Genomic DNA, 22364 nt, shown 5'->3' on the forward strand with positions numbered 1-22364 from the left:
TCCTTTCTCTTCCACTTTTATGTTATTCCATTATCTTCTGACCTCTGGTGGTGGTCTTGTTAAGTGTGATGTGCGACTCTTCAAGTAGGCTCTCTCTGGTTGCTGTTAAGATCTTTTTCTTAAAAAAAAAAAAAAAAGAATCTCTTTCTATGGTATTCAGTTTTGCTTCTCACCATGAAATGTCTCTTTAGAGACTTTGGGTTTTGTTTTTTTTTTAATTAATTAATTTTTTGGCTCCGCTGGGTCTTGGTTGTGGCACACAGGCAGGCCGCATGTCATGTGGAATTTCAGCTCCCTGCCCAGGGATGGAACCCACATCCCCTGCATTGAAAGGCAAATTCTTAACCACTGGATCACAAGGGAAGCCCCTAGAGCCTTAGTTTTATTTCTTCTGTTTGTAACTCATGTTGTTTCCTGACTCTGAGATTTCTTACCTTTCCTGAAGTCTGGAAAAATGTCAAGTCATTTTATCTTCAAGTATTGCTTCTCTGCCATTCTGTGTTCTGCAACTTCCCATGAAACTTTAGGTTGGACCTCTTCATTTTACTTTTCCAGTCTCTCACCCTTCCTTTTGCTCCCTCGAATTTCTTCTAATGTTTCTTTCATACATAGTTCCACGCATACAAGTCTTCTGTGTTTAATATACAGTTTAACTCATCTATTTGAGTATTTTTTGTAGGTCATATATTACAATTCAAACTCAAGAACAAGGTGTGTGGGGTTTCAGTTTGGGAAGCTGATTAAAGTTCTGGAGGCGTATGGTGGTGACGGTTGCACACGCTACTGAACTGTATACTTTGAAAGTGGTTAAAATGGTAAATTTTGCTATATTTAACCACAATTAAAAAAAATCTGAATAAAAAAAAAAGTATATCCAAGGCTGGCCTGCTCTCCTCCTGTCCTTACTGGCTTCACCCCTGCCCCAGTCATGCTGTGTAACCTGTTTTATTAGATTCTTCACATCCTTCTCACATATGGGTTTCTTTTTTTTAATGCAAATCCTAGCCTGGTGAAATATATGGTTGTTATTTTCTCCACCCCTTTGTGTTTCACATTTCTTCATCAATAATGTATTCTGAATCCTTTCCAAATTAGTTGTTTTTTTTTTTTTTAACAGCTGTGTAACAATCCATTGTACAGGTGAAGAGTAATTTATTTAGCTGGGCCACTTTTATTCCACATGGGGTCGTTTCAAGTATTTTACCCCATCATAAATACCATCATAAATAATCCTTCTCCGTGAAGATTTCTCACTTGAGTGTTTATTTCTACAAGTTTTCTTTTTCAAACCTGCGTTTTCTGATACTGTGTCGTTTCACCTGTCTGTTCTTTTCTCTGGTTGGTCGAACTCTCTCACCATCACTCTCTTCTCGTCCTGAGAACCCAGCGAGCCCTCTGCCTTCTGTGTCACCTGGTACTCACCTGTGCACGTAGTTCTCTCATCAGGTTTGTCCTTTAGGGGTGTTGAGCTTTACTTTTGGCAGGACTAACTAACCAACCTGGGCTGAGAATACATCACTGTCTATGGGAGAATCTGTTTGCCTCTTCCAGGTACCAGAGGGGCAGACCCAGTCCTAGGAAAAAAAATTTTTTTTGGCTGCACCCTGAGACTTGTGGGATCTTAGTTCCCTGACCAGGATTTGAATGAACCCTGGCCACTGGCAGTGAAAGTGCAGAGTCCTAGCCACTGAACCACCATGGACCTTTCCAGGGAAATTCTTGTTCATTAGAAGCTTATGTGTTTCCAGGCCACATTAATAGTACAAATTCCGAATCCAAGTATCTGTGAAGAGAGCTGCTGGTTTCAAGGGAAAGGCTCCCCCTTTTTTTGCTGTCTGAGTCCAAGCAAAGATAGACAAATTTCTCCTATCCCTTCCCAGGAGTCAGATTTTTCTCCAGTTCACCCTGTGACAGAGTGGAGCCCCTGAAAGTATGCCTGTTTCTTCATGGTGAGTTATTTCTGAGCCCCCAAATTAGGTGTGGCCTGTGTGGGGTTTAGGTTCCTTTTTGGTTCTTCCTGAGCATTGGAGGATGCAATTTATTTAGGGCAAGCTGAATTTTACCCGAATCTATTAGGCATTACTAGGTGTTCTGAGTATGAAACAAGTTTTTTTTTTTTTTTTAATGTATAGAAGCATTTAAATTACCTCCCAGGGGCACAGGGCATGAGTCCCCCAGCAGGGGACTACAGGGTAAGGAAAACAGGTCATTTTGAACCCCGGCTTCTACACACATCAGCTCTGGGACCACGGGCAAACACTTCATCTCTCCAAATGTATTTCCTCTTCTGGAAAATGAAGATAAAGTTGATGTGAGGACTATATGAGTAAAGGATATAAAATGCCTAGTACAGTGCCTGCCTGGAATGGATTAAGTACTTAAGTTTTAGTAAAACACTGTTGTTACCTGTAGATAGACTTAAAACAAAACCCCATGCTTGGACCACATCTATTTTTGAGCCATGAGTTTCAAAAGGATGGTGAAATCAAAGGTTATCACATGAAATAAGCCACTGCTGTGGAGGATAATTCTAAGAAAGACTTAAAGCTGGAGACAAAATTTCAGCACAGAACTCTCATAAGTAGGAAGGTCACCCTCAAATGGAACAAGCAGCCTCACAAAAAGGTGAGCTGGTCACTTGATTCAAAATCAAAAGCCGAAGGACTGTTTAAAAGACAGACAGGATTCCTTTACAGGGAAAAGAAAGAAATCAGCAGTGAAGTAAAAGGAGAAAAAACCCACTTGGATAACTGATTTATGACACTAATTTAAAAATCCCCTGAAACTATTTGAAAGGAGAAGACAGAAGGAGACACCACAGAAAACTTCAATAGGCCGGGAACCCTGAAGATCAAACGAGATTTTTTTAGCTCATTAGCACTGGCTCCCACTTGGTTCCACTCCATCAATCTGCTCTCTCTACCTGTATTCCTGTGACTGGATCATCATCTTCCTCCTTTTCTGTACAGCCATTCCAAGGCAAACTCAAAAGTCAAAGATATTCCAAAGAGCCAGTCACAGCAAAGTCAGAATTCAATTTTATTTCACATTGATAGAAACCGTGAAAAAGATTTACATTTTCCCATATTACAGCACAGCATTTCAACGGAATATTTCTTGCCATAAGTTAGATCTTGCTGATTTGTGTCAGTGAAACAACAGTTTATATTCTTTAAGGTAAAGCAAGATGACTTAGTAAATGATTGTTTAAAAACTGTGAATCCAGACATAAACATATGGCTTCATTATTCACATGCTCTATATAGTCCATATCAAGCCATTTCCATCATCAAATAGCACCCATTTATGAAGATGCCATCTTAACACTGTCCTAGTCAGCTTGAATACAGCAGAAAAATGAACACCAGTTCAGAAATGTCAAGTGTACATTTTTGCTATGTATTAAACTGTGGTAACTACACCATATGTATTGAGTTCTGACTAACTTTTGTTACCCATAAATTTATCTTCAAGTAATTTTAACTGATAATTTGAAAAATCTAATTATTTAAAATCAAATAATTGCTATTTTTACATTTGCACAAAAGCTAACTTAAAAAGATCATTTGACTACAGTGAAAATTTTAAATGAGTCTGTTGGCAGAGAAGAGTAAAGCAAAATTTTTGAAAGGATTGTTCATTTCCTACAGCAGTTGGTTTCAAACATATGTGCAGAATAAGTAAATTCTATGCTATGAGGAGAATCACCTTAGAGCAAATCATCTTAGAGATTACAGTTTTTAAGATCAGTTTTAAATATTCCAGAACATACTAGAATATGAACTAACTATTCTTTCAGTTAATTACAGGAAAATACAGCCAAAGAATTATTTTCATTACCTGCACTGAAGATTCTAGTAACTCTGCAGGTCCAAAATGTGGACTAAACTCCAGTTTAGGAAGTAGTGTACAAACTCTGAAGGGATGTCAGGTTTCTTTCTATAACTATCAATACATTTTTACTCCATCACGTCTGTGATTCAGAATGTCAAATTACAGCATATATTGACTGCGGGTGTCTATGGCAAGGAGGCAATATTTGGTCTGTTATGAAGGATAAAAAGAAGAAAGAACATATTTCTAGAGAGGAAAAAAGAATATTAAATACAATAGAAATTATATTCAGCAAAGAAAAACCTGGTCCCCAAAATAAAAGGGCCATTAATTCAAGAGAGCAATATTACTCTTTATGGACACTTAGAAGCATTATCCCTCTTATAAGGAATAATGTAATAACACCTCATTCTTAATATGTATTATAATCATTAAGTATATACGAACACATATATAAAAATATGGATACTGCATGGTGACTATGTAATTTGGGGATATGTCCATAGTCTTTAAGTCACAGCACGTATAAACCCTTTATGTCTTAACTGCTCATTTACACCTGAACAAGTTTTCATTAAGCATACTAGTAATTTTCAAGTGATGTAGTAAAAAAAAAGTCTGGTTGCAGTATTTTATGATTTTGCTGAATTACTTTTGGGAGAAGAAGCTGGCTGCTTCACCTATTTTAATACTAGTGTATCCTGGATCATATCATATAAATACATATAGAGAAATGTCAAAGATCATACATTTCCCACGAGGAGATTTATTTAGTCTGTGTCATTGGTGTGTATTTGCAAAACGTTTTAACACTGCAAACATTAGAGGTTTCAAGGCCGGGCACAGGAAGAAGTGTGTGCTCCACTGGACAATGCTGGTGTGCACTTCTACACAAGGCCTCTTGGCGGCGTCAGTCAATGGGAGGTAGGAGCTTATCAATGAACTGCTTGATGTCCATCATTTCCTGTTTGGAATAAAGAGGTCTGATAAGCAGTTTCACAAATCAGAAATGAAATCCCCACTAAATTCCGCTAACTGAATCCACAGTATGCACAGAGAAGGTGAAACCACAGTTTTACTATAATTACATAAAAAGTGGTGACAGAGAAATGAAGCACCAACAGAAATTTAGGAACACTTCCTACGATGATAGTGATGATTGTATTAATACATTCAATGACTGCTCTCGTGTTATGAAGTCCCAGGTATGCACTTTTCCCCACTGGGGGTGGAGGCGGGGAAGGGGGTTGAGAAGTGACAATAACCACATGCAGAAGACATGGTACGCACACACAGCTACTGTCAACTCAGCGTCAGTGCCCAGCTTCTAACACACCCCCACTAAAACGATGATGTTATACCAGCAGCACCACACACTGTGCCTTCATGAGGACTCACACACAACTAGCCACCCGAAGGAGGGAGGGCAGGTGCCCAAGACAGGCCTGGAGAGCCGTGGAAGCGAGCCCATCCCCGAGGACATGGCTCCATGCCTCCTGCATGTGGGTCCGCCTTATCGCTGCCCCAGAACAGGCTCCCTGCTGTTACCCCTGGTGTCTGACCTCACAGATTCACACCCCAGCACGCAGAGACCCTTCATCCGTATCACCTCCAGCCTATTGTACATCCTCTGTGGTCCCAAAGGTCCCTGCAACACCACCTCCTCCATCCCCACCGCCTCTCACTTTCTGCCCCAAGCTGTCCATCCACTGTCCTCCCATTGGGTACATAGGTCCCCTCCACACAAACACGGGGCCCAGGTGCACCCCCAAGCCCTCGGTGTGCTGACCCAGAGGCACTGAGTTTGGGGTCCTGGCTTGGGTGTGTGTCTGCTAAGCTCGGGTCACCTGTGACGGGATGCCTGCTATGAGGACCACCGGTTAGCCCCTCCCTCCTGGGATCTGGTTGCCAGCCTTTCCGAACTTGATACGTCATCAGGGTTTCAACTGCCTTCTCAGTTACACCTAGAGTCCTAGGTCCCCCGACCTTCTGGATAAACCTTACTACTTGCCTTCTCTGCCCTTAAAGCAAATGATTTAGCCGGGCCGACAGGTGCAAAAAATGTTAACTTGGACTGCCTTGGTGCTGAACGGTCAGTTTTTAGTCTCGGCCTTTTAGAGCCTCTGAACCTATCCTGACGTCCTTCATTCTTAATAAGCAATCACCCTTCTCAGCTTTTCAGAGAACTTTTAAAAAATTTCTAATGTAACACACATCACAGTCTGCTCACTATATAGTCATTTGGATATATACCCTTCTCCCCTATTAAAAATTCTCATTTGAGTTAATCTACTTTAGATTTTAATAAAGGAATGTTTTTTGTCCTTGAATTACAATGTTTGCAGGTGGGAAGTTGATGAATGTCTGTTGAATTAAATGAAATAAACTTTGATATAAGTCCTACTAACCTATGGTTCAATGTGAATTCATTCATTAACTTCTTTAAATCCCCAAGGAGTCAGAAGTTATTTATCCTAAAAATATCACATGCAAAAAGTTGCAGAGGTATGCCTGTCATCACTGCTTCCTATCGTTTACCTGCTGACATGAACTGTGCATCATGCCTGCGTAGGTTCTGAAGGTCACATTGGCTGGATTCACCAATGTCTTCAGCTTCTCAGCAGTGAGAGAACCGAACATCAGGGGGACTAGAGGATCCAGGTCCCCATGGCACTGAAGAATAGAAATGTCTCTGTTCACGCCACCGATAGGGCCCTGCAGACAACACGACAAAACCGCGTTATTCACTCAAAGGGGTGGCGCGCTGTGCCAGGGGCATACAACCAGAGACAGGCTTGTATCATACAAGTTCTTACATCACAGGTGACATCTGGCCACAGAAATGAAGCTCCCTCCATCCCTGTGTCCTCCACCTCTTCATTTAAAGGACATAGGATCACCCTGCTTGTATTAAATGTTTTCCTAATGAATCAGTTCCTCAAAGCACATTGTATCCGAATCATACATCCAGTGTCTGGACTCTGTATGTTTTAGCTCAATCATGTTCTCAGCTCTTACTTGATTTAAATAAGAAGGTTAATAAACAACACTTACTATGTGCAAGACACAAAAGAGTTACTATATTAGTGACAAGGAGAAAAAAAAACACTAGATTTAAAGATGAATTTGAAAATGTCCTTATCCCTTGGGTGTACTATGTGTTGCTTTACATGGTCGAGTATTTAAAAATTACATTCTGTGGCAAAATTGTGCTATCAAGCAGTGAGCATCCTGAGCATTCCAAAAACATTTTTTTTTTCAAAAACATTATTTCTATGTATTAAAAATAGCCCTAATTTTTAATATAAATCTTACAGTGTACCAAAGACATCAAATATAGACTTCATGACAGCAGGGACTTCTTTCTTTCTTGTTTTAAGGACTCACTCATTTCTTCCATTTCCTGCAACCCACAGTAAAGGCAGTGTAGTGTGCAAATAAAGTCTGAATAAATACATCACAAAGTAAACAGATACTTTCTGTACTTTCAGCTCAATTTGTTGTGAACCTAAAACCGCCCTAAAAATGTAAGTTTATTGCTACTGATAGTAAGCTAACATGAGGCTGTTCCCAACAATATCTGCCATCTCAGAGCCCAGCGCCGCCCCGCTGCACGCGTGCGCCAGGCACCTGTGGAAACGAAGCCCGCAGTGGCAGCCAGCAGCTCAGAGCGGTGACCCCGGCCAGCTTCTGCTGTGTGGTCAGAGCCGTGTACAGAGATAAAGCTCCTCCCTGGAGAGACAACAGGCGGAATCAGTGGGACGGGTCTGCTGCCAAGAGCAGGGGAAGGGATTCTTGTTGTCAATACAGTCTGTTAGAAAAACAGTCACACTGGATGGCTGACATCTAATGAAATTAGGCAAACTGGTAGAAACACACACACACCCCAGCAGCAAGTCCTCCAGGACTTGACTCTCCACCCTGAAGACAGTCATGAGACCCCAGTGATGCCCCAACCAGCCAAGACGCAGTTTGAAGAGCAGAGTTCACGGCTGCCCTGACAATGCCTGAGCGGTAGTCCAAATTTATAGTCACTACCCTCTTTGCAAAGTCTCACGTAGAAAATCAAATCTGGTCTTAAACTGGTATTACTTTCCAAAACAAGAAAACAGGATGATAAGGGCTCTCTGGGGAGGACACCTCGGGAGCACTGGCCGGCAGCTCACAACACCCCCCACCCCCCGCCTAGGCCTGGAGCCTGCGTTCACTCTGGCCCACAGCTTCCAGGGCCACACGAAGACGTGAGAGCCTTTCTCATCTGAGAAATTCACGCTCTGTGTGGCTGGAACCGTAACATACAAGCTCAAGAATGGGAACAGCGAGAGGAAGCACAGGCCAGCCACAGATGGCGAGGCAAGTGAGGCTGACGGCAGAGAGGCAGATGCGGGGTGGGGGGGCTACCCGAGTCCGAGCTGCCTCCGGGCGCCTGGCTTCATTCTCATCGCTGGCTTCTGGGATGTGACCCCAGACTTGTAACTTACTCTTTCTTGCCTAAGGTGTTAGGATCTCGTTTCTGTCTGCTCTAACCAACGGATCTCATCGACAGACTTCTGAACCAAGCGTTCACCCTATAACTACATTTATGTCACAGGGCGTGTAGTGCAATGTACATTACCCGTGACTTCCAACAAACACCACATCAGCAGCACGTCTTTTTACTGTATCATATCAACAACCTGCATTTCCACGGAATTCTAACTTCTAAATGATTCCAGAGTTCCGACACTGCCCTAATTCAGGTCGTCTGGACACTAAATTGTTGCCTTGAAGGATTTACAGATTGGCAGTGAGGGCGGTTTGGGGAATGGGGTGTGACATGGCAAACAGGTGATGAGCTGAAATTAAGATGTAAATGTGAGTATGTCGTAACTGTAGAAAAAGTACCGCAGGTGGGAGAAAAAGTACAGGAAGAGAAGAAAGATGCCAAAAGTAAACATCATACACTTTTACCTAAAACCTGTTCTGCATGACAAGAAAGAAGAGGACAGAATGACATCACCAAGACTGACATTGCTCCCCTCGCCAGAACCATCTACTCCAGAACGGGAACCTCAGAGGGATCCTCGAACACACGGTGCAGCTAAGCACCCCCGCCCTTGGGAAAAGCACAGACGCAGCGGTGGTCAGCAAGCGGCCGGCGCAGCCCCCCGACTGGGGTCCCCTTGTTGGGGCCCCTACCCTGATCCCGCCTGACTGGGATTCCAGGGGGTCTGTGGGGCTCGACCACTGAGAATTTGTATGAAAAAAAAGGAAGGAATTTTCTCTTCTTTGACCTTATTTCCCGTCGGTCATCTCCTGGGACAGGGCCTCATACCTGTGTTTCAGCAGTTTTATCCAGAGGGGCACACACTGTTGACTGAGATACAGCTGCGTGTGCGCTGTGGTTACTCGAGAAAAATATATTCCAGGCTCCAATTGATTTCCTTAATAAACTGACTTTCAAGTCGTAATCTATGGAGTGAAGCCTATCACTGAGAGAGAAAACTACAAAAGGAGAAGAGCAGGGCATATGCTCTAATCATTCTTCCCAGTCCATCCAAACTTAATTCAGCATTAAAGGTAAGGAGTACATCACATTCTGTAACATCTCTAAAAACAGGACTCCCATAAAAAAAGGATCAAGACTTCTAGACAAATACACTGATGAAACACCACCCAAACTTTTATCTTACCTGAGAAAATCCTCCCAAAATAATTCTGTTAGAAGGAATGCCGTTCTTCACCTCTTGATCTATCAAAGCTTTTACTAAAAATAACATAAAAAATAAAATCACCAAAAATTAAATCACCAATACTTTCAAAAATAAGTCCACTGATGTGCTTTTCCATTATTAATTTTTTCCTATTTAAATTGTATCAGTGTATTAAAGGTCAAAACAAGTGAAAAACTTGAACCACTCTCTTAAAACACAAAATTAGAATGTATTTTCAAGAACTCAATTTTGTAGACACTGCTTAAACTGTTATTTGTTACATGATTTGTAAAGCAGTTTTTTCTTTCATCAATGTAGAGAGATATGAATATTCCTTTATCTACGGTCTATTCTGCTCATATACATTCTATAGTTTTTTCTCTCCAATGAACCCCAGGCATTTGTACCTAAAAGATGTTATTTTAAAATCATAGTTAAGTACTTTACGTGGGTCGTGATTTACAGTGCTTGTATAATTTACCTTATTATTTAAAAACCCCAAACACAGGTATTAATTTTCCCTATAGCCAGTAAATAATGTGGGGGTGGGGGGGCAGGGGCGGTGGGAAACAGATGAATTCTTTTGTTTCCGTAAAATATTTCAACACATATCACTAACTACATTACTCAGTAACTCCCTATAATTCCATTTTTCTTTATAATACTAAGAGAATAACTGCACCTTTTTACAAATTTACCTCCTTTCACTTTTGATATGTATATAAGAGTTTCACCTTTTTAAGATGAAAATTTCCAAATTTAACTGGCCACAAGTATGAGATACTCTGTGACTTTCTCCATTTGCCTGCATCAATGAAAGCAAATGATGTATCTGACAGCACTCAAGTTTGATAAAACACCATCCCCCCCCATCCACCTCATCTTCATGGACCGTAATTAACAGTCAAACAAGGTAAGAGTGACCAGAAAAGAATGGCATAGTGCCACCACCTGAGTTTAGACAGTTGCATAGTTTTCATCAACAAAAATACAACAACCAAATCTACTATAAAACTTTCCTTACTTACCATTTTCTGCTGCCTGTTTAATTCCAGTTTCATCCTCCAGTGAATCTGGCGAAAGCCCAATAATGTCAAACCTGGAAAACAAAGCAAAGTCCTAAAAGAATTGTTTGATTCTAAGAATATATACCTTTGATAAGAAGAGGGTAACTTCAGAGAAAAAAGGCTAACCAGAAATATTCTCTAGAGCTTTAAATTCAAACTAAACTGTTTCTGGGCTTCCCAGATAGCTCAGATGGTAAAGAATCCACTTGCCAGTGCAGGAGACACAGGAGACATGGGTTTGATCCCTGGATCAGGAGGATCCCCTCAAGAAAGGCATGGCACCCCACTCCAGCATTCTTGCCTGGAGAATTCCAAGGACAGCGGAGCCTGGTGGGCTACAGTCCATGGAGTCACAAAGAGTCAGATACAACTTAGCGACTAAATGACAACAACTGTCTCTGCAGGCCAAACAGTCAACTTAAATGTGTGAATCTGACATCCTGTGAGTTCCTTTTGCACTAAGTAGACGCAGATTCTATTAGAAAATCAGTGTCACATTATTTAAAGTTAGAACCTGCAGAATGACCTAGTCCAACCTGACACCTGGGGGAGGAATCTTCAGCCCTTGAGACACCCGAATAGATACCATCTCCTCACTTCCCTCCTAGTCATCCTAAGTCCCCTGGCTGGAAAGCCCTGCACCAGCGTGGCACCTCGCGTGCAAGGCCCGCACCTGCTGCACAAGGCCCTTGGGCCACCTGCATCATAGTCTGGAGAGCCTGTCACCACTCGACCCTGAATCTGGGTCTGCGCCGCTATCCACTATGTGCTCAGATGTGCTCAGACTACGGTCAGGAGCAACGTGAGGTGGAAGTCTTGGTGCCAGACAGGGATTCTGTCAGAGAGGGAAGACAGAAGAACCAGAAGCCACTGTAGCCAGGAACCAGTGACAGTCGCCAAGGAATCTCCCACAGACACGGATGAACGTTCAGGTGGGTTAGAGGCGGTGGGACAAGCAGAGGATAAGGTGGCAACACGCTGGAGCCCCCACGACGTCTTGACGGGGTGTGGAGACGGGGGAGCAAAGCAGCAGGAACAAGTGTGCCTGCTGCTCAGGTCTGGGCCAAGTGCCTTCGGAGATGGGGCGGCTCCAGGTGGCAGGACCCAGGGGAGGTGTGGGAGCCTGGGGCTAGAGAGGCGAAGGTCAGCGGGAAGAGAGGAGTCCTGGAAGCGACAGCCACTCAAGGCTGTGAACGGGCCAGGGACATCGGATCCCCGACTCACCGGAACGGCAAGACGTCGGCAGGAGCTGGAGGAAAAAGGAAAACAGGACCCGGGGGTCGGAGTCGTCATTTCTGAGCAGACCCGAGGGACCCAAGGGCAGGGATCTCAGAGCAGCAGGAACAACGCGTGGCCTGGACGCGGCCCAGAGAACAAAGGAGCGACTGTGAAGCACACGGGGAATGCCTGGCACCCTGAAGACCCCCAGAGGGCTCATCAGGAAGTGGTCTCCCTGCACACCCGCCAGCCTGCCAGGAAGCCAAGGCGGGAGGTGGACGCCCCGTCTGGTCACGGCAGTCAGCAAAGGTGTGTCGAGCGGTGAGAGAGACTCTGCGGCATTTCTACCCACCCATTCCCTCCTCTTTCTCTACCTGCTGCCGCAGCTCCTTAAGTGTACCCCTGAATCTAAAACATGAGAACCAAGACAGTGAAATAAAGGCTACATTTCATTTAGAACTTTGCAACTTAAAGACCGTTCATTAAAAATTGCTGTATGCAAATGGCAACCCACTCCAGTATTCCTGCCTGGAGAATCCCATGGATGGAGGAGCCTGGTGGGCTACAGTCCAAGGGGTCGCAAAGAGTCGGATATGACTGAGCAACTTCACTTTCACTTTCTACCCTCAGCTGAGAAGACTTTCAGCTCTTGTGTTTGCTATTGATTGTTTTCTTGAGTTCTCAAAGACCTGTGACCATATTTTTTTTAAAGTTGCCAGTTTTCTAATTGCATCACTTTACACACTGTTGTCTAACAATATGTGGTAATTAGAATGCCTTAATTATTTTGAGCAGCCATTGCCTGTATTTTCTTAGCACCTCCTTGGTTTTCTTATGTGAACTTACCTGACAGGGAAATGCAGCTTTTTTGTTTGCCCTCTCTGCATACTGGACCGTCTGAGTCAGTGTTCTCACTAATCCCTGATGGTCTCTGTTCTACCAGACTCAGTAGTTACGTGCTTCAGGAATTTTTCGGTAGAATTGGTCCTATTAGGAGACTTTTGGTATCACATTTGTTATCTTAAAAGCTGGTCCCTTCGCTGAGGCTCTTAATTTTTTGAAAACTTGATTCTATTTCAGCTGAAAATTGGCAAGGCTATCTAAAAAATTGAGGGAAGCCATTTAAGAAATTGAAAAGTAATTGCAAACAACATTGGGTAGTTGTGACTTTCAGTTCTCTATCAGTTGAATTTTTGTGCTCTTTTCCCTGTGTACGTGGTGGTTCTATTTTTCTCCAATAAAACTTTTTATTTAAAAAAAAAAATTGCTGTATGCAAAAGCACTTCTGATTAAAACAAAACAAAAACTTACAAAAAAAAAAAAAACAACACCCTAAGTATAAGTAAAAAGTTCTTAGTAAATAAGTGAAGTCTTACTTACCATGATGGCATGGCCATGTTCATATTTAATGTTACAGGCATAACCGGCCTACATGGGGAAGAAAAAAGAAAATCAAGAATAATACACCGAAGCACAGAACCTAGTCAACATCATCTGTTGCAGATAATTACTTGAGGCTCACACAACATCGAGTGTGCAGTTTTAAACAGACGATCCGTTTAGCTGCACGCACACCAGTATAACTCTGTGCTCCACTCTCTCCAAATGGTTCTTGAGACAAGAGCGGCCACTGGGATGGACTAAAGTTGGCAAGCAAATATCTTTCTTTATCAACACCTTTACTCGATACTTTCAGACCAGACGTGAGAAAGAAAACAGTGACCAACATGGCTGGAAATGTCTGAGACTGGCTAAGGGGTGAGGGATGCAAGCAATTTACTGCATAGAAAAGGTGATGTCGATTCCCATAGGCTCCAATGACATGTGTGCTGATTTTCTAGTTCTTACCTGCTTACAAGACCTCTAAATAAATAAGGGAAACATAAGCTTTGCCTGAGTGTCCATTATACCCAACTCAATTCTGTGCTGACAATGTTGGACCACCCGCCCACAGCCAGGTACCAAAGGAGAGAAGAGATTCACTCTAACTGCATCCCACCACCATCCTCCTTACTGGAGAAACAAGTCCACCTTAGATGTCACAAAGTCTTAGCAAAATTTCCTTGAGGACATAAACTTGCTTCCCTAGGTTCAAAGATAGGTTTACACCAAATTCAGTCTGGGGTCCAATAACAACAGAGCAGAAATTCCAGCAGCATCAAGAATTCTGTCTCTGGCCTGAATCATTAATAAGCACAATGCAACTCTGGCCACAGTCTGTGGCTGTCGCCGACAACAGTTAAGATGAAGCCTAAACTACAGGAAAAGAAGAGGAGGGAACCTTTTCTTACTTAGTCTCAGATATTCTTCCTCTTTCGTATTTATTGACTCTGCTGCTAGGACCACTTCCGAGGCTGAACTACTGACCGGTCAGCACGCGTATCATCCCACTAGCTTCTCCACGGCTACCACTCCTCAGCACCCTCTGATCTAAGGCCTGCTCATCTCGGGGACTTTCTGAATTTGCTCAAAACTTACTAATATCTTTTGGACACCTACAAACATTTTCAGGATTCAAAGCCAAATCTAACAGACTCCAAAGTCTGTATTCTCTCTGTGCTGCATCATACTGTCTCTAATTGACGGAATTTGGAAGGGTTTTCAAGGCAGTCACAAATCTGACAGGTAAATCCCCCTCAGAGACAGCTCATGGATCTCCTCAGAGCTTAACAGGTATCTGTGTATCTACAGGAATTTTTCTGGCTGTGAGTTCAATCAGTCTCTAAGGGAGCATTATTTTAAATTTTGCAATTAAAAAAAGGAAGAAAAATTCAAGGTAAACAGGTCACATTTATGTTTTAAAGAACTTACTAATCTTTAGTTTGAAACTGAACATATACAAATGCTTTTCTGGAAAAGTAAAGCTATCATGATGCTTCCTCTCTGGACTCCGAATCGCAAGCTTGAAAACTGGAAACACTTACGCATGTGGGCAGATGTACTTGATGTGGGCGCTTCTGATCCCGGCGAAGGCTTCTGCCCATCCATGCCTGGAGGAGAAGTAACGCCATTAGATACTGTTTTACAGTCCAGTTAGTTAGTAACAGAATAAATACTTACATTTGTAAGGATAAATTTTAACCCCTTAAAAATCATTGCCAACCTAGAAATAACCCAAAGCATATGATTTCAGCTTTACCATGAGAAAATCTCTCATGGTTCCTAGAGAGCAGTGTTTTCTCTTTCATATACTTCACTGGGCTTTCAAATCTACAAAAGTGTATTTTTTAAAACTCTATAATCTTCCAACCAAGTGCCTAACAAAATAGCCAAGACAGATGATATAATTCATTTTATACGAAGAAAAAACCCTCAGAGGGGTAAAGCAACTGTCTGCTATCTCTCTTTTGCTACTATACCATCAACTTTAACATTCGCTCCTTGTGCAAATGTGGACATATGTATGTTCAAAATGGAGTAAGAGGAAAACTAGAAAAATATAAACGTCATCAAAATCCTTCCAGCCAGAAATAAACAGTTAATCTTTTTACATATTTTCTTCCAAGTTCTGCATGCTATCACTGGAGAGGTAAACACAGATTTAATAAGAATGGGGTCACACTACAAACGCACAGCTCCCTGCTTGCTTACATTTGACGTTACCTCTAGTACTTTCTACATGTTACCTCTGTGTGCGTGCTCAGTAGCTTAGGTCATGTTCAACTCTTTGTCACCCTATGGACTGTGGCCTGCCAGGCTCCTCCGTCTATGGGATTCTCCAGGCAAAAACACTGGAGTGGGTTGCCATGCCCTCCTCCAGGGGATCTTCCCGACCCAGGGATTGAGCCTGCGGCTCCTGCATTGCAGGCGGATTCTTTACCACTGAGCCACCAGGGAAGCCCTGTTTCCTCTGCTAAAGGGTAAAATAAAAGTAACTTAAGCCTTTTTTTGGATAAAATAGTTTTGAAATAAACGTTAACTGCTTTTCTGTTAACTACTTCTCTATTTTAATCCACCTTCCCCAAAAGTGTTAAGGACAAAGAAACCTCACAGGAAGGGCCAACACAGACAGGACTGAAAACGATACTGTAGACTGCCAGTGAATACACACAGAATGAAGGAATTTTTTAGAAGATCACTATTTGGCAGCCATCACAGTAACAGATCCAGACAGCAATCATTAATGGATGCTAAATCCAGAGGTGAAAAATGGATGAGAAACAGACATTTTCATGAAATCAAAGCATCTCCCCATAAAATACTTTTTAAGTGCAATTATACTAATTTTACTCTGGAGACACTTGGTAGACATTATCTTAACCAGGTAGTGAAACATAAAATCATCATCAGAGGTACAAAAATCAACCCAGTGTGGGCCCGGGACCCGCATGGCACCCTCTGTGGTGTCCCTACCAAAAGCGAAAAGTCACATAAGCCAGACTGAGGGCCACCCCACCCAGGAACTGATCTGTCGGGCAGAAGGGTCCAGGTCACCAAAGCTAAGAAGATGGACCAATCCAGACTGAAGAAGCCTTGGGAGATGCGACAGCTCAACCTGACCAGCTCACTTGTGCTCTGGACCCACAAAGGACACTGCTGGTCAGAGCAGGGGGATGCGACTGTGCACAGTGGGTTTGACGGGAGCTTTGGGTCAACATGAATGGCCTGATGGGTATGCTGTGCTTACAAAATGGCCTGACTGATGAGCACGCTGTGGCCACATGGCCGTGCCTTCTGCTTACAAAACGTACTGCAGCTCTGTGGGGTAACGTGACAACAGGCCTGAAACTTTATTCTTGAATGTGTGAGAAATGTTAACAAGTGGGTAATCTGAGTGAAGGGCAAAAGGACCTCTAAATACCACTTCTGTAACTTTTATGTAAATGTGAAGTTATTTTAATAGAAGCAGCTAAAATTTTACATAAAGACAATGACGGAATGTAATCTGTTAAGTGATTCTATGAGTCCACATGACAGAAGTGAAGAGGGTCAAGCCAAAACCACCAGGGGAGTGGCAGTTAGAGAACCACGTCACAGTAACACCAGCCTCCAGTGAGAATCACCCACGGACGGTAAAAGCCCTGGGTGAAAGTCCATTGTATGATTTGCATCGTCTAAAAGCACCTCCCCACGACTTGAGCTTACCGCGCAGGGAAAACACGGCGGCAGAGAAGCCCCAAAGGAAGAGACCACCTTCACCCACTGAACCGGGGTGGCATCAGTAACAGGACAGAGGACCCCATCTGGCTCCCAACGTGAGGCAATGAACAGGACTGAACCTCCATGTGAGGAAGTGCCAAACAAACCTAAACGAGGGACCAGCCCCATCCGTGCAGAAAGGTAAACATCCTGAGCGCCACAGGAGCAGAGGGCCTGTCCCAGATTAAAGGAGACTCAAGCGCTGCAGCTGCTCAGGGCAGCGCGGCAGAGACTGAAGGGCAAGCGGAGAGGATTACTACAAAAGACATTACCGGGGCAGCTGCCAAGGTCTGTTAGGTAACAGGGTAGACCGATAACAACATTAAACAAGTGCTAAACTTCCTGAATCAGATACTGTTCTGTGGTTATACAGGAGACTCTGCTCGTGCTTAGGAGGTTAAGTGCTAAAGTTGGGAAGTAAAGAATCATGGTACTGGCAACTTTTCCAAGTTTAGGCAAACACAGTAACATGTTAGATAGAGATCAGTGAATCTCAGTAGAAGGAATCGAGCAATCTGTTTTATTCTAGCATATGCTCAGTCACTCAGTCGTGTCCAACTCTTTGCTGGCCCTATGGACTGGAGTCCACTAGGCTCGTCTCTCCATGGGATTATCCCAGCAAGCGTACTAGAGTGGATAACCATTTCCTCCCGCAGGGAATCTTTCTGACCAGGGATCGAACCCTCGTCTCCTCTCCTGGCAGGTGGAGTCAGGAATCACTGACTCCTGAGTCACCACTGAGTCACTCAGTTACCACTGAGTCACCTAGGAAGCCCCTTTATTCTTGCAACTCTTCTATACCTTTGAGAGTATTTAAAAAAAATTTTTTTTAAATACTCTCAAAAGTATGTATCTTTTGGGTTGTAGGATTTCAACTGATTTCATTCTCTTCTCAAATATATTTGCATCTGAATTTTTTTTATAAGACAAATGTAACACTCCCATAATCATAACAAAAGCTATTTTTATTTTGGAAGGAAAACTGATGTCAGGCAATATAGTGTGGACTAACACATTTTATTATACAGGTTAGCCAGAGGAACACGTAGTCAGATGTGTTTCTTGCAGAAGTTTTCAGAGCTTTAAGCATGCGAGTGCCCAGACAGTAAAGCTTCAAAAGGAGAATAAGCCATATCATACTCCCTAGACAATAAGATAAAATCTAAGGGGCACCACTGAAAAAAATCTTTTTATATTAAAAAAAAAATCACCACCACAATAAACAGATATAAGATGAATACCAATCTCAGAAACATAAAAATGTGGGGAAAATTACATATGGGAATTGAGAAAATATGAAATTACACAGGGTCTCCCAATCTCATTTGGCCACCAAACACTTTTCATGAGGAATCTACAGGACACAGACTGCTAGACCCAAGTTAAGACAGCACACCTTGGCTGGCCCTGCAAAAAAGAACCTTAACCAAAAAAAAAAAAAAACTGCCCATTTTTATAGCAACAAACTGAATCGCTTAATCCTTTTCACCCTGCAAGTCAACCTGACAAAAGAACTTCAGTTCTCCAAAACCTATCTTAAACACTGAATTACCATTTGTCAGATCATGCTGAATTTTCTCATGTGTTAATGCAACCAGTTAAATGTCAGCTTTCTTTGGTGCTGACACCAAGAAAGCACTGTCAGAACTGAGACCTCTAATTTTTGTTCTTCAGAACTTTAATTTTTTATATAAACTTCACTCTTAGTCAAGATGTCACAGCTGCTCTCAGCCTTTATAATCTCATGGTGGTCACTTTTGTCACCATCTTACTCTTAACTTCCATCTAAAGAATCTGGCTATACTGGGGTCCACACAGAACCTTCCTCCAAATGAAGCTTTTTTCTCTTGGCCTGATTCTTCAGGCCTCAAAGCTCTTTATTGGGAAAGTTGCAGGGGACCAAGACGCTCCCTGTCAGGTAATAAACCAGGGCTTCTCTAAAAACCTCTGGATTAGATAAATAGATGGATAAATAAACAGGAAAACAAGTCTGTCTTCTTCATAGGACTACCTGTTGACCATAAAGTCCTATAACCTTTCCCATAACTCCATGTAAGGCATGGACCTCCACTTGGGAGGCCTAAAAGGATACTAGGAATCAAATCGATTTTAAGACTTAATCTAATTCAAGCCCAGTGCCTCCTTGTAAAGACTCAATAGTGTCTTGGCTCCTTTATCAAAATTTATTTGTTTCACTTTCCCTCCAATTCTGTAATTTTGTAACAATTTTAAAACAACAATTTGACTGACATTTCAAACAGATAATAGTGGATTTAAATTTTAAAAAGCTCTCTGGACGTCGCTGGTGGTCCAGGGGTTAAGACTTTGAGCTCTTAATGCAGGGGGCCAGGGTTTGAGCCCTGGTCAGGGAATTAGATCCTCATACAGCAAGGAAGATCTTGGACACTGCAACAAAGATCCTGGGTCGCCGCAACTAAGACCTGGCGTAGCTCCCCGGCTTCCCCCTAAAAAACCTAAAAAGCTCTTGATACAGAGAAAAGCTGAGTGACAGATAAACCACAGGGCTAAAGCCATGTGCCTGATAAGCCTCCAAACAAATCTTTAAATTGCATCCCCTGCCCTTCAACTGATTTTTGAACAGAACATCTAAACTCTCACTTAGAACACTCATACTGCTAGTATCTCACTTAAAATCCACCAGTTCTTCTCAAGCTGCCCTGAAATTTCACCTGCAGAAAGTTCTCAAGTGCAGACTCTAAAAACATACCTCCCATCTCTGGCATCCAGTACCCATGGCAACTCAAGGAGGAGTTTGCAGTTTTAATATGTTCCAGAAACAGGAGTTGATGCATGACAAATTAAGAGGATGGGGGAAATTGCAGGGGGGCAGGTGGGAATCAAAAAAAAGGATTCTATCTCATGACCGGAGTGTAAGAAATATGACTAGCAGTCTTTTGTATACAATCCTAGAGTTCTTTAACAGTGAATTCTTGCTCGTGTAGGGGTGCATGACCCAGTTCATCAGGGTACTAAGGATGGTACCTACCCTGTGTCTCCCAATCCATGAAGGAAGATCACCTAGAAGAGAGCAATGACTGATTAACACCCCAAGAAACCACCAGAATGTCACAGCCCCCGGCTCTGGTTAAGCTGGATGCCAGGAGTCACAGAACACTGCCTTCAGCAAGTTAATTATCTCCACAGACCTCGCTGAAGCAGCAAAAATACTTAACTTCTTTCTTTGCAGCTCCTCAGATAACTTACGTGGGGTTTTAGCACTTCTAGAGGTTCCAGTTAGACATGCTTCTCGGCAAACGATCACATTCTACAGAACACAGTTGTCTCTTTCAGGTCAGACCGTGAGAGTCTCACCTACACGGTAGAATTTTTCCATCACAAAAAAGGAGCTTCCCAGGGTAAAAGTTTGAGATCCTTACGCACAAGTTTCCTAAGGAGTGGCACCCCTGATCGGAAACGACACTAAACCTTCAAACTCTGAGATGAGGGGGTGTGAGGTGCGAAAATAAAGTCCTGTTCCCGGGGGCTTAAGGCCTCTCCTATCCACAGACAGGCAGAAACCTGCTCCGGAGCTGCCTGGGGCTGGGGCGCCGTCCGCTCACATGCGGGCCTGGGTGTGGGGTGCCGGGCGGGGAGGGGGCAAGGGAAGGTCCCGGGGCCGGGGCGCGGGTGGGAGACTCTGGATGGGGGCGGGGGGCTCAGGATGTGGATGGGGGTTCGGGCTGCAGGTTCAGGATGGGGACAAATGGATCGGGACTGGGGACTCAGGATTGGGGACACGGGGATCAGGGCACGGGCTCAGGATGGGGACACGGGGATCTGGGCAAGGAGCTCAGGATGGGGACACGGGGATCCGGGCCGGGGGCTCAGGATGGGGATGGGGGCTCGAGGGTGGGAAAACAGCCTCCCGCTCGCCGTAACCCCGCGCCCTTCGCACACAGCCGGGCGGGGCGGCGCCCACCACCCCAGCCAGACCGCACCCGACCCCCGGCCCGGCGTCCCGCCCCTTCCCCCCGGCCCGCGGCGCGCGCCCGCGCCCGCACTCACCGCGGCGGTGGCCTTCCGGGCGGCGGGCACGATGGCGGGCAGCGGAGCCGACATGTTATTGCCGCACATACACCGGCTCCAGCGGCCGCGCGTCGGAAGCGGAAGACGGAGCGGGCGCCCGGCCGGGCCCAAGGGCGTGCGAGCGGCGAGTCGGGCCCGCCCACGGGCGCGCGCTCCGGCGCGTGCGCGCCCCCCGGCCCCGCGCCGCCCGCGCCGTCCTCCGGCCCCGCGCACCCCTGCCGCCCTCCGCGCCGCTCCCCGCGCGTCACAATGTCCGGCAGAGTGGCGCCCGGTTGGCTGCGGCCGAGGGCTGCCTAAGCTGACCTCCGAGCGCGGGCCGCGCATGCTCCATGCGGGTGGCGGGCCTGGTGGGCCCGGGCGCGCGGTCACTGCTGACCCCGGGCATCGGGTCTCTGCCCTGAGAAGGTGGGGACTTGGGGTAGCTTTGGCCGCGTTTCCTTTTGGGGCCGCGCCACCGTTTACTTCGGGCGTCCGCTTCCCTCCTCTAAACTGCAGCTGGAGAGGGAAACGGTTGTCAGCGGGTTTCCACGGTTCACCGATGGGCGGATGTGGAGTTAATACTGATTTAGGCACGTGACCACAGGAGGGGGCCCGATGCTTGTCTACTACCTGGTGGGATCTGGGAGGAGCAGAGATGGGCACACTTAAAGTCAGAATGCCCTGACCTTCGGAAGGTTACGATTGACCACTGGTGAAAAGCCACAACTTGAGAGCTATGGTCCCGTTTTGTTTGCGGGCTCACTGAAGACTGTGTACCCTGGGACACAGCCTCAGAGCGCTGAGGAGCATCTCTGGAATGGGAGGCGTGGGTGAGGTCAGCATCCATACGATTTTGGTTCAAGTGTTCAGATGGTCAAGCAGCATTTCTGTAGGTTGCTGGTAGTCAGGAGAAAATACGGTTTTGGTGCTTTTCTGAAGGTGGGAAGATACCAGAGTTTGGGTTCATAAAAATTTTCAGCTGGAAGTATCTACTATCTGAAGGCCTGTTTTTAGAGTTTTCTACTGAAACAAGATGCCTCATTCTTTACTGTCTGAGCTACCAGGTAAGCCCCTGGATGCCTAATTCTTGATTTCCACCCTGAACTCCTTTCAGGGGGTATTGAAGGTCAGGGACTGTTGACTTCATTCTTGTAGAACCAAATGACATTGTCTTAATCTAGTCGAGAAATTTAAAGCTTATATTGTTGTCTAGATGTTAAGTCAGCCCCATGGACTGTGGCCCACCAGGCTCCTCTGTCCATGGGATTCTCCAGGCAAGAATACTGGAGTGGGTTGCCCGTTTCCTCCTCTAGGGAGGAGATCTGGGTCTTCCTGACCCAGAGAGCGAAGTTGTGTGTCCTGCATCGCAGGCAGATTCTTTAACCGA

General features: G+C 44.5%; 1 protein-coding gene across 3 annotated transcripts; it reads right to left on the reverse strand.

Moving 5' to 3' along the window:
- Window positions 1-3015: 3015 nt before the first annotated feature.
- Window positions 3016-21458, reverse strand: LYPLA1 (lysophospholipase 1). 3 transcript variants are annotated; one of them, XM_043483164.1, is made up of 10 exons: window positions 20978-21111; window positions 20177-20284; window positions 19959-19990; window positions 14737-14802; window positions 13193-13240; window positions 10556-10626; window positions 9507-9580; window positions 7465-7566; window positions 6373-6549; window positions 3016-4798 (listed from the first exon to the last, which is right to left on the reverse strand). In XM_043483164.1, the coding sequence occupies exons 5-10, from the start codon at window positions 13231-13233 to the stop codon at window positions 4745-4747; spliced, it is 519 nt and encodes a 172-aa protein (XP_043339099.1). In that variant the 5' UTR covers window positions 13234-13240; window positions 14737-14802; window positions 19959-19990; window positions 20177-20284; window positions 20978-21111; the 3' UTR covers window positions 3016-4744. The 3 variants fall into 3 exon arrangements, with proteins under 3 accessions (XP_043339099.1, XP_043339097.1, XP_043339098.1); XM_043483162.1 differs by lacking the exon at window positions 20177-20284 and having other exon boundaries at window positions 20978-21453; XM_043483163.1 differs by lacking the exons at window positions 7465-7566; window positions 20177-20284 and having other exon boundaries at window positions 20978-21458.
- Between the last annotated feature and the right edge of the window lie 906 nt (window positions 21459-22364).

Source organism: Cervus canadensis, chromosome 12 (assembly GCF_019320065.1).
Source record: "Cervus canadensis isolate Bull #8, Minnesota chromosome 12, ASM1932006v1, whole genome shotgun sequence".
In the NCBI taxonomy this organism is placed as follows: Eukaryota; Metazoa; Chordata; class Mammalia; order Artiodactyla; family Cervidae; genus Cervus; species Cervus canadensis.

Coding starts and splice junctions, on each gene's coding strand:
- LYPLA1 (XM_043483162.1), bottom strand. CDS start 21,322: ATGCGCGGCCCGCGCTCGGAGGTCAGCTTAGGCAGCCCTCGGCCGCAG. Junction 10,627..13,192: donor AACATGGCCATGCCATCATG/GTAAGTAAGACT, acceptor TTTGTTTTCCAG/GTTTGACATTATTGGGCTTT. Junction 9,581..10,555: donor TAAACAGGCAGCAGAAAATG/GTAAGTAAGGAA, acceptor TGTTATTTTTAG/TAAAAGCTTTGATAGATCAA.